The 12,800-nt window shown below is 37.7% G+C and overlaps 1 protein-coding gene across 1 annotated transcript in view; it reads left to right on the top strand.

The window, feature by feature from the left end:
* LOC104409834 (type II inositol 3,4-bisphosphate 4-phosphatase-like) overlaps positions 1–10,920 on the top strand; it is a gene marked incomplete at both ends in the record, with an annotated part of 37,223 nt that extends 26,303 nt beyond the window's left edge. Inside the window, 2 exons of the mRNA XM_010019830.1 lie at positions 4,718–4,848; positions 10,775–10,920. Coding sequence (XP_010018132.1) covers positions 4,718–4,848; positions 10,775–10,920 — 277 coding nt within the window. The remainder of the gene's footprint in view (positions 1–4,717; positions 4,849–10,774) is intronic.
* Positions 10,921–12,800: the final 1,880 nt, after the last annotated feature.

Raw genomic sequence — 12,800 nt, 5'->3', positions numbered from 1 at the left:
TTCCTGCTGTTCCCTTTTCTGCAACAGAACAATTGGATCCAAAACAGTTCATTGATGGTATGCCCCCTTCTGACTCATCTTGTTCATCTTAATATCTCGCTGCTGGCTTTTTTGCTTTGTTTTGATTTTACTTTCAGTAGGCACAGGTTTTCACTGTGCTTCGCACAGTGGTGTCTGTACTGTTGGAGTTTTGCAGATCAAGTTGATTGGGAACATAATTTCAGTATTAGGACTTTCTTCTAATAATTTTGAATATGATGTGTATCACTTGTTCAAAGCACTCCTTACAGAATTCAGTATTTTGCATTTTCAGCATTGATTATGTTTCCTTTAGACTTCTAAGCTGTTCCCATATCCTCATATTCAAAGTGATGATAGTCTTTTTCTGTTACTGTGGTCATTAGAGTGCATGGGACAATGCACAAACCGGTTAAGTAGAAATTATTTGTTCCTCTTTCAGGTACTTTTGTTTACTATAATCATGCCCTTAAGTTATTCGTGAGTTGATAAATCAAAAGGCAGACTATTAGTCTAAGCCTTGGGTACTCAACCAACATTTCATAATGGGCTTCATTGAACATTTTCTTGGAACAAGAAAATTGCATGTCGTTTTACTTTGAGTCTAATGGCAACAGTATTTAACTGCTACTGCAGAAATGTATCCAGTCATGCCGTGTTGGGTGCCCTGGTGCAGTTATTCATAAAGAACAGGATAGCTGTTTCAGTCCCTGCACGGATCCTCCTAAACCACCCTGCATATCAGTCTACCAGCTTATGCAATGACTGTACTTCCATCAGCAGGGAGAGGCTGGGTAAAGCTTGAGTTCCCTAAAGGGCAAAGTGCCCCTGAATTGTAGCTGTGTAAATCAGTAAGATATTCCAAGTAAAAGAAGTTGTTGATGTTAAGTAAGAGCCATGAAGGTTCTTGGCAGTTCTAATAGTGCTGTGGGATCCTGAGGAGTCTCATAACTTATTCTTAGAATTTTTCATCTCTTCAAAATTGTGTTGTGATAACATCAACAATCAGTGTAGTATATAGTGTTTTCAGCAGACCAGGATCCATTACTGAGTTTTTCTGCCATGATGGCAGAAAAGAGTTTTGAAGAAAGGGTAGCAGGTAGAGTTTAGATTTTTTTTAATGGGGAACTGCTTCTAACCATAATGGGAAGTGCTCAATAAAAGCTGGCATAGACTGTCTACTAAAGGAAAGAATGGGTGTGAAAAACAAAGTACTTGCAAAAGGCTTACAAATAAGCTGATTAGCTGATGTTTGAAGTGAACTAGGAGGGATGGGACAGACTGTTTACATCCCCATTCTGGTTAAATACAAATGGGCAAGATTATGGCAAGGCCACCAAGGAAGATGCTGAAGTAATCAAGGCAGGAGACAAAGTTGACACAAGCTCCTGGGTGGGAGTTTGTTGTGCATTGACAAAAAAGACTATCCAGGAGACAGCTTGAGAAACTGGACAGCAGGATGTAGACAAAACTTGTATTTTATTCTGTAAAAAGAGTTGAAGTTGATGCTGAGCACCGGATCTGTCATGGTGATGCGTACAGTTACCTGGAAAATACTTTGACAGGGGATTTGGAGTGAGGGAAGATGATGATAAATCACTCTATTTTAACAATATTGAGTTTGCTCTGAGCTTACTGCTCTGTTGACAAGCTATTCAAAATTCTATGGCTGCACTGAAAAGGTGAATCAGTAACTGATTTCTCCTCTCTAGAGCCAATATAATTCATAAATATTAATTTTCTTTTATAGTACAGTTGTTTGACACAATAATTGGTTGAAGTGTGTTTTTTAAAATTATTCAATGAAATAAGTTCTGGTATAAATATTATTAAAACAAAGATTTTTAAGGTGGTTGTTGTGGTTATTAGTGCAAACTATAACCTTCCAATTTTGAAAAATGTTACGTTTCTTCAACCCATTTGTTTACTTTTGGGAGGGGCTCTTAACAATGGTGATAAAGCTTGGTACTAGAGAATGTTGTTGATGGAGCTTAGATATAGGAAAAATAATTCTTTTTTCAGCCATAACTCAAGAATTTTACTGAGTGACATAAGCAGTGACAAATAATAAAAAATCACAAGACACAAATATTATCTAAATCCTCTGTCTTATATATTTGTATTTGGGAAAAAAAAAAAAGATATATAATGTGCAAAAAGGCTGTTTTTGGAGGAATCACATCTATGCCATATAATCCTGTTATCTCATGTGTTGATTTTACTGTATTTTTAAATGCAAATAAATTTAGAAAAAGTACTATTTAAAGTTTTTGTGCTATGTATGGTCTAGATTTACTGTAAAACTGTACTCTTTATTTAAACATTGTAGGTAAGATGTGTCTTTTTATGACATACTAGTGGCTGTGTTTTGACCTCAGTGATGCATTTGTGTTTCTGAGATGAAGCAAATAGAAGCCTTGTAGACAACGATAAGAGCAGGATTTGACATTTCTTGAAAATGTGTTAAAAGATAATGTGGTGGGATTTGAACTTTCCCTTCCCCTTGCTCTTGGTGTCAATCCAGTTAACTTGTAATCAGACGGTTAAACCAGTTTTGGTTTGGGGCTGGATATTTTAGTCTGAGATAAGGGATTTCTATTCCGGCTGTTGCTTGACTTGAGCTTGGGACCAAAAGCTCGAGGAGTGGGCTTAGATAAAGGCAGGGAGCAAAGCCTCAACAGTGAGTTTTCCATGGCATAGAGGGCTGTGCATGTAGCCTATTGATGGGGTCACCCCTCACTGTGTAGTAAAATTCTTCACAATGAGGGCAGTGAGACAGGTTGCCCAGAGAAGCTGTGGGTGCCCCATCCCTGGCAGTGTTCAAGGCCAGGTTGGATGGGGCTTTGAGCAGCCAGGTCTAGTAAAAGGTATCCCTGCCCATGGCAGAGGGGTAGAACTACATGAACTTTAAGGTCCCTTCCAGCCCAAACCATTCTGTGATTCTGTGAATACTGTGCTCCTATATGGGAGGAGCGGTAAAGTTTTGGAACTCAGCTAGGTCCAAACATTGATGCTAAAACTATTAAATAAGACAATATAAAGATTAAGTTCCAAAATATTGCAACTGCAAATAAATAAAATCTGAGGAGTTTTTTTTTAGGAGGAAGCCCTGAGATTTTCACTTAATGAGATGCCTCATTTTAAGCTGATAAAAACTTGCAAGGAGAATGGTGGTTGAAAATGGTGGGTTTGTCCCCTTACTGCTGATGATTCTTCTGCTGCAGCATTGCCAGCTTGTATTGATGATGAAGGAAACTTGAACTGTTTCATCTACTTCTTCTCTTCAGGTTGACTGAAATGGAAAAAAGTAATTATAAGTCATTAGTAAACTCCCAGCAAGTTCATATATTGTAATCTTTGTTTCCATTTTGATACATCCAAGAACATACATAAACAAACCATCTTAATTCTGCTTCAGTGCAGTCTGCTTCACTGTGGTTGTCCTGTTAACAAGGAACAGAATTATGCCTATGTAGTTTATTCTAATACTGTTCACCCTAATTCAAAGCTAATGGTGATGCAGGCTACATCAGTGTATCAGTGTGGGGCTTTTCTGTTTAAGAAATAATTTTAAGACATTATGGCTAATGGTCAGAGCTGTTGCAGTAAGTAAGCTCTATGTTCCTCTGCCGCATTCTCACTGGACTTTTTTTTCACCTTTCTGCCCCTTTTCCCCTTGTTTTTTCTTTTACTTCAGTTATTTTCCTACATGCAAGAGGAAATCTGGCAATCTTTTTTTGAGACTTCCCAAGAATTGCAGTGCAACAGTCTGCTCAATGCTTTGTTGAAAACTAGTTGGTTGTTGTTGCACAAGTTTTTTCCTGAACAAGTCCAAGTGTTTGAAGAGTCAAGATCTTTCATTTTCAGTTTCTTTAACCGCAGATCCCCAAAAGTGGCTCTGGGATATGTATAGCATGAACTTCCTTTGCAAGTGGGGAAAACAAACAGAAAGCCCAGTGTACTGTAACTGTGCTTGTTTGTGTAGGAAATTAAAGTGATCTCTATTTCACTCAGGTCAGCTCTCAAGAGTGTACAGGAAAACTGATAATTTGCTAAAGGATTTCCTTTTGGATTTTCAGTGACATGTTTGGTTACCATAACACTGCTGTTTGACCTGATGAACACAGCTGTAAGGCTGAAGATTAAGTTTAAGGGGACTGGTGGGGTTTTTTCAGTTTGTATGTTTTGTTTTAAGCACTAAAGAAATGTGGTGAGGGCCGGTGTGTTACTTAGGCTGACTTCTGAAGAAATGCTGCTAAAACTGTTTACGGTATATATGAAAGTATCTAAAGAGTGTACCAAAACAGCTATGCTGCAAGCATTGGCAAAGGAGCAAACTTTGTGTTCTTTGTAATGATGCTTAATATTTCTTCACAAAGAATTGCTGTGAACACAGCTCTCTGGAGCCTGGAGGCTTTCTTACCTCCAAGGAAGAAACAATATTTCAGTTTGCAGGCTATTGCATTGGTACCAGTTGAGTGAACGGAAATTACTGTAGTGTTCACTGATTTGACTTTCTTTATTGTGTAGCTGAAAAAACGAGCTGAAATCAGCAGGTTTTACAAGTGTCATGAAAACAGATTTCATTTCAGTTAGAAAGTCCTTTTGATTTTTTTAATAAACTGGTTTTGGATTAATTTGGGTGAATGCTAGCACATTAATGAGTTAATTAACCTTTTCTTTTTGCCTTTTGATACAGGAATCAAGAACTTAAAGATTTGGGAGAACTTGCTCCTCACTGGGACAATATGCGCAGAAGTGTTATTGCTCACTGTGATCAGATGCTGAGCATGTACCAGGATACTCTTGCAGAGCTTGGGAAGCATACAGGTATGAATCTATGGGTCCATGATTCTATGAAAGTAGCCTCTCCTCTTCTGGAGCAGTTAAGGCCAGGCTGGAAAGGGCTTTGAGCAACCTGGTCTAGTGGAAGACCCCTGCCCTGGTCTTGGCAGGAGGGTTGGAACTAGGTGATCTTTAAGGTCCCTTCCAGCCCAAACCATTCTGTGACTGGTGTATTCAGCAGAAATAAAACACATAAAAATGAAATATTTGTAATTCTGAGATGTCACAGATGCCCTATTTCTTTATCTGTTCTTTATTTCTGTTTTTTTTAATGCATTCCAGCAGTTTTTCACTGTTAACATGGTACATGGTTACACAGCAGCCAAAAAAAAAATAAATGGAGTGAGTGTGTATGTTTTAATTGCATGTTCTCTTGGATAGACTACTTTGTATTGAATGCCATCTGCTAGTTGAAACCACCCTTAGCAGTGGTTTTGTCAGTTTCTCTTGAAACCTAATAAGGTTTCATTAAATAAGTCACATTTAGCAGTCTACAGGAGAACAGTAACGTCTAGCTGTGCGTTGCCTCTCCTTAGTGTGGCAGTTGTCATTGCCCACTCTGTGCCAGAAAAATGCAGAATTAATATGGGATGGGCAGTCTACCCTCAGTCCAGAAATAGCGGCATGTGCTGCCTTGCTTTTCTTCATGTGGAAGTGGTGGTCTTATATTCTGATGTGTGCTGGGTGCTCGTTCAGTTCATATCTGCCAGAGTCCTGTGGGTCAGAGGCTATAATGCATTGTAGCATTTACATGGCAGCGGAAGAAGTATCAGTGACATGTGCAGAAAGGGCAGCTGGGCTTTTCCTCCTGTAGCAATTCTTACTCATAGCAAAACAAGACTGCAGAATAAATTATTTCTGATTCTGAATTTCTTTTCTTTTGATTGTTCACAAAATCACTCAAGGAACTTAGGATAATTCTTGTGTTTTGCGAGGCTACAGGAATTATTTCCTGTATAACAGTGTATTTAGAACAAACAAAGATTTCTGTCAGCTTATAGTGTGACTTTCTGCCTCTTCCTGCTGGTGTGCCTCCTACCTTCCTCCCCACCTCTATTTTTGAGATGTTCTGGAAGGAAATGGGCACAGTTGTTCTAAATTACTACAAAGGCCTTGTTATTCTTACCTCCTTTCTTGCTGGTGTCAGGTTTCTAGCACCAGTCCTCACAATCACCATCTCAAATAAGTGGTTTTGATGACATTATTGCTTGCATATGCTGTTTTGCTCTATAGTCTCACTGCTAGATGTTCCCACTGTGGCCCTACTCTCACACTTACGTGTGTGTTGGCACAGCAATATGTCAGAGGTCAACACTGCACTTTGTGTTACATATACAGAAGTTTGCAACCTAGAATATTCCCGAAAAAGGGATACATTTTGGTTATGAAACTTTGTAAAAATAGAGTTACAAATGATACCATCTTTTGAAATATCTGTTATATAGTTTTGGAGAATTTGCAGTATTTTCTTAATTATATGTAGCTTTCTACATAGTCCAAACAAAACTTTTTCTGTGTCTGCTGAGAAATGGAGCAACTAGGTTTTAGCTCAATATACAACTAAAATGCGTAGCAAAATAACTATTTCTTATAAAGAATTTGGTGCACAGAATGAATCTGCTGCACTGAGCAGGTGGGACACAAATCTTTCCCTTCCAAAATAGGCATTCAAACTGTACTTTTATTTTCTAATACAGGACAAGGTGTTTCTAATTGCAGATTGCTTTCTGGAGTACAATGGCTTTCTTGGTTACGGGAAAAGAGAAATCCTGATTTAGTCTAAGAACAAAAACAGTCCCTAAATGAAACTAAACATTCTGAGAGCAGTTGGTCACCTGCTTTAATGAGTGTGTGTGTTGGGGGGAAAAAGCTCATCTGTTACACTAAATGTTGTATAATAATGTGCATTTTGTTTGCAAAAGTGTAATTTCTTGTATTTATGATTGTTTTCCATCATCAGATCTGATTTTGACAGACCGCTGTCTGATCCAGCATGACACTTACTGTGTTTCTGTGTTTTAACTGATATAAATGTGGGTTTTTTTTAATGCTGAGCTAATTACATTTTGAAAGCAGTCCATAAAGTGTCATATGCAACGCAATAAATACAGATCATGAAAGAATCAATGTAATAATTATGACTTGTAGGAAAATATTGAAATAACCTTTTGAGAATAAAAAAGAAAATAGACAATGTAATCTATTAAGCATAAATTCTGCAAGTCCAAGTGGAATTAAAAAGGGTTGGTGATGTTAAATAACCTGTCTTAACTGTGGTTTGAGATAACTGCAACAGACCAGGGAACCTGGTCTGAAGAGGACAGACCCAGCCCATATGATAAAGAGTAGGAACATCTCTCTGAAAACAAAACAAAGCAGGAAACCAAAGCGACCTAATAATTGTAGTGAAGATGAGAAATAAGGGAAAGATGTTAATTTGCTGGCCAACACACAGGTACTAAATCTTACTTCTTCAACAACCCTTTTACCCCTCTTCACTAATACAGTACTGGTAAATGCTTGTTTATACTTGGAATACCACTGATTTTGCATCCTATGTGAAAAGTTACTTTAACATTCAGAGACTTATTTTGTTGTGATCAGTGGGCTAACTGCACATTCTAGAGCCAAATAATAGCCCAGTCCTTCTAATGAAGACAACATTTACTTTTAACCCTGCAATATCTTACTAGATACTGTAAAAATTAAATTAGATGATAAATTAAATTAGATGTAAAAATTAAATTAGATGATAAATCCACTTCCAAAGGACCAACTCCATGTGAGTCATGTAGGTGCACATATCTCCAGTTTTCTTTTTCATCAGCACTAGGAAAGACTGTTAACTCATAAGCAGTGTAGAGAGGGGAGGTAACATCTGCAAATAATTCTTTTTTTCCAAAATATTCCCTCATTCCTCCTATACAATCACATGCTGGGTTTTCTGAGAGATACTTACTTCAGATTCAATTGAGCTATTTGTGGAATTTAATGGAGAAGGCTATTTCTTGTTAAATTTGGGAGATTGCACTGAAAGTATCAGGAGACTGCATTAGTGTTAGACAGCAGTTTTGATTTAACAGTGTATTTACTGAAAGAGGAGGTTTGAGGAAGTTAAGATTATTTCAAATTTGAGTTGTTTTGGCAAAAAACTCCTCTCAAAAATGGGAGAGAATTGTAGAGAATGCCAAGTATTTTTGTTTCAAAGAAACATAACAGTAATATAAAAGGGTTAGGGAACATCAGAACAAATAATTTCAGGTTCATTTAGAACACAGATTTGGTGGTTTAGGGAGGGAGTAGAACTTTGAAACTTTTTTTTGTTCGCTGTAGTTTGACCTGAGATGATTTCCACACACATGATTTTTTTTTTTTTTTTTTTTCTCTTTTTCAGTCATCAAACTGAAAATTCTATTATTCATCCTGCCCTAGAAGGACAAGAAAAGACCATCTAGGTTAAGGCAATCCCCTGCCTCTATCACGAAGTTCCTTATGTGACACTAGGCAAGCCAGCCTTCTGAAGTGGTTAGTGTGTGAAGTTCTTTTTTGGAAGCCTGGCAATAGACACCAGCTGTTTTGCAGAAGTACTCAGTACTCATGGATGTAATTCATCTCAGTGGGAGCTGTGCTTCCAAAATGGAATGTGACGTTGCATTATAATGTGTGCTCTGCAGTATGACATCCTCCGTATCTCATATTGATGCATTGTTTTCTTAAATGATGGGACCTTAACTTATTGTCTGCCATTAGAATGGCTAAAATTATAACCCTTTACTCAGCCAGTTAAAATTATTCTATAAATATTTGTAAAACCCTTAGAAACTGTTGGCATGCAGTAGACAGGTTTGAGGAAATGAATAATCCTGTCTTTGTGGGAGGCTTGTGCAGTATATTTGAATCCAGATACCTAAGTAAAAGTTGGAAACGAAATATTGAATCACTGTTTCTAAAGCGAGCAGCAAAGATACTAAACATTCAATGAGCTGGAAAAAAGCTAAAATGTGATATGTCATTGAAGTCTATTTCAGAGTTCCTCTTCAGGTGGATGTCAGATGAAGGTTGCATCTATGTTCCTGTATTTCCTAACTTTGAAGAGTTTAATCTTGCAGCAACAACAACCACCATTTTAATAGAGGGGTTGTAGGTTTTTTTGGTCATTAAGTACAACTTACCGAGCTATTTAAAAACTAACAAACTACACTAAAAATTAGTTTTATCACATGGATGGTACTGGCAAACACAGATGGAGATATTAATGCCACTGCGTGGGTTTCTCATACCTGAATAAACAGAATAACTGGTAGCAGTGGCTGGTTATTATCCCATATGTATCTGGCACTGAACGGGAAGGGATTCTGCTTCACAGGTCTTCTCTGAAAAGAGGAGTAACAAGACTCAGCAATGCTGCATGTATGCAACCCCAGCCCAGGACAGAAGTGTACTCTAGGGAAAGCAGACTCTTCTCTTCTACTCCCTCCTACTCTTCTTTTGCCTGTCCCTGATCTACTGACATCTTATTCTTATCTTAGTCTGCCAGTGCTTCCTTGTCTCAGATGCAGTTATCATTCCTTAAGCTTTGATCTTGGTCTCAGCTGAATTCTGATAAATAATCTGCACCCTTTTGGATTTCCTTCCTCATGATATGCAGTCTCCTCACCTGTAGTATTTCTCTTTTCATACAGTTCAAGTTCCCTTTACTACTCCTATAATTTGGTCTTTCTATGCTCACCAGGTGCAGGTTTCCTGCTGCTATTCTTCATCATCCAAGGTTCCTGGTTTCAGTCTGCATCCCGAAGTTTTCTATCAAATCTGAATCTTTGACTTCTGTTAATTGCTTTTCTTTCTACCTTTGCTCTTCATCTTTGTTAAATTAATAAGTTACTAAGCTTAGATAGCAGCCTAAGCAAGCCTGGCTGGTCTGGAGCATCATTGGTGCCTTCTGGCAGTGTGATTTGCATTGGGAAGCTCAGTGCTTAGTCCTATTGGAATCTATCACAGTTTCAACAAATAACCTCTAGCAGATCTTGACTGACCAAGTCAAAAAGAAGAATTTCAAATATTTTGTTTTTTCCCCCTAAGAAAATGTTGAACATATTGAACCTTTTCAGAGACCTTTGAAAATGATAGTGTGCTGAAAAAATGGTCTAAATAAATGTTGGGTGCCTGAGTGAGAAGATAGGATTCTTTTCTAATCCACAGCATTTGATTTTATATATACATATGCTGTTATCAAGTATCTCCAGGTAAATTGCATTTTCATACTGGCAGGCTTTAATTATATTCCTTTATACTACCATAGAGTTAATCATAATCTCATATTTTGGAATTATGCAACCAGATTTGTTCCCCCTCCCCCCCCCCCCCCCCCCCCCCCCACCTCACTTTTTCCCCCAGCATATTGTGCTGCTTCTGGTTCTGGCTTTTTAGAAAGAAAACCAATTTATAGCTTTTCTTAAGCTAGTTTATATTTCTTCATTTGAAATTTCTAGGAAGAATGCATAGCCTAGTCAATGTAACCCTTTTCCTTGTAGAAAAAAGTGTTACTTGATGAAAATGTAGTACCACCTCAGCTCTGTATCCCTGTGTTTTTAGCACAGAATAAACATAATGTACATTAACTATGACATTGTTTCCAGCAGACTGCAGAGCAATTTCAGACAGCAGGAAAAAATGTCTATCACCTAGAATAAAAAATTAGATTGTTCTCTGAATTAAAAGCTGTTTTGTCGCTTCCAGTGAGGATACATGCTGAGACTCCGTTAGTGAACCATTCTTTTCCTAATATACAGTTACACATTAAAAGTAAATTAAAGACGACTTCTAACATACAAGTATTGTCCTCGCATTAAAAAGAAGACAAAACATCTGCTAGGTGCTTAAGATAATGATTCTTTAAACTTTTGTTTTTCAGGTTCTTCCTTCAAATCAAGCTGTAGCAAAGGAGAAAAAACATTAGAATTCATCCCAATAAATCTTCATCTGCAAAGAATGCATGTGCATAGTCCTCGATTGAAAGGTGAAGTATATTCTGCGGAGAAATTTTCCAAGTATGACAAAGTATGTTTTGAAATACAATTAAACTTGCAACTAAGAGGTATAGTTTCCATTGTAGCCCATTTAAAGATGTAAATATTTATATATCCTGTTTTAAGGATGAACAGTGGATGGACATGCTTTCAGATTTAAAACTGCAATGGAACTGAAAGTTATGCTGTTTAGAGAGTTGAATCTTGGTAATTTTGAATTTTTCACTTAATGGTAGGATACTGGCAAGACTTGTTAAATTTTGTAGGTGGGACAAAAAGATGCTGCAGATAAAAAGTATGGAAAATAATAGTATTAAATTGATTCATTTTTTAGTAAATTTATGTGTAATTTATGTGTAAATTTATGTGTAATTCATGGACTTGGAGAATGCTGAGGAGAAGAGTGAATCACAAGAAATACAGTGACTTATAAAGAAAATCCTGAGATTCATTTCATGTTGCGTGCGTTTTGCCAATTGGTGAAGTTCATGCAGTATTAGCTTGTTTGTAAAATTTGTGCAGTATTGTAAGATTCAATACAGGAGGTTTCTTGCACGACCAGGTTGTTGCTCGGTTTGGTTTGGCTTGTTTGGTGGTTTTGTTTTTCTAATCAAAACCAAGCTTCCAAATTTATTATTTAAAAATCTGTGCCGTGCAGGCTTAAAGTGTTTTTCACTTTAATGGGCTCTAGAAACTTTGTGTGTTTATTTCCTGCCTTTGTTTTGTGTACATATCTGGAACCTGTCTTCCTGAAGGTTTTGATTTCATTCTCTGATGCCTGTGCATCTGCTTCTAAAACCGAAGCTCTCCAGTTCGGATGGTGTTTGGAATATTTCTAGAGCAACCGAATAGGTACTGTCCATAGAAGACCACACTTAAATCATGAGTTCAAAGATGTGAACAGCTTACCCATTCTCCACATTTCAAATTCTTAAACTAGCATGCAGACACTGCCACTGAGATTGATCAGAAGACCTGAAATCTGTGCTGAAAACTAGGAATCAGGCTCAAATTTAAAGCTGGGCAAGAGATTTCTCTGCCTCGTCTTCTAAAGCCAGAAGTTTTGGATACTGGCAGCAGCTGGAAAACTAAGCACTGATTAACTACATTTCTTTTTAAGTTGTGGGGTTTTTTTAAATAAATTCCAGGTGTGTTGTGCTCATGTTGTTTCTATAAAACTTGAAACAAGTAAATGCAGAATATATGTTCACTGAAATGTAGCTTATGCATGGTTCAAAATAATGTGTGGTTGCAGTGCAGAACTAATACTGGCATGATTCATATGCACAGTGTTCAGTAAGATTCACATCATTCTAGGGCATTGGCTTAATTTTCCATTGTGGTGTATAATGTCAGTGTAGTGTAAAAGCCAGTCTTACCTGTCTTGTTTCTAAGGTGTTTCTGGTTTGGGTTTCTTTTTGGGTTGGGTTTTTTTTTTTTTTGGTTTTTTTTTCTCCCCTCACAGTGCCACCAGAGATAGTGATAAGAGCGCAAAATACTTCCTCCTAGAGACTTCCAGGATAAACCTACCAGCCTAGGTGATGCGGGTTGCACGGTTCCATTAAGAATGGTGTTATTTCTAAACTCAATATCATAGAGTGGTTTGGGTTGGAAAGGACCTTAAGATCATCTAGTTCCAACCCCCCTGTCATGGGCAGGGACGCCTCACACTAGACTGTGTCACCCAAAGCCCTGTCCAGGCTTGCCTTGAACGCTGCCAGGGGTGGAGCATTTACCACTTCTCTGGGCAACCTGTTCCAGTGCTTCACCACCCTCACAGTAAAGAACTTTCTTCTATCTAACCTGAACTTTCCCTGTTCTAGTTTGAATTCATTACCCCTAGTTCTATTGCTACAGTCTCTAATGAAGAGTCTCTCTCAAGCACCTTTGTAGGTCCCCTTCAGATACTGG

Source organism: Nestor notabilis, unplaced genomic scaffold (assembly GCF_000696875.1).
Source record: "Nestor notabilis isolate BGI_N333 unplaced genomic scaffold, ASM69687v1 scaffold1768, whole genome shotgun sequence".
Lineage (NCBI taxonomy): Eukaryota > Metazoa > Chordata > Aves > Psittaciformes > Psittacidae > Nestor > Nestor notabilis.
This window is presented reverse-complemented; position numbering and strand designations above follow the sequence as displayed.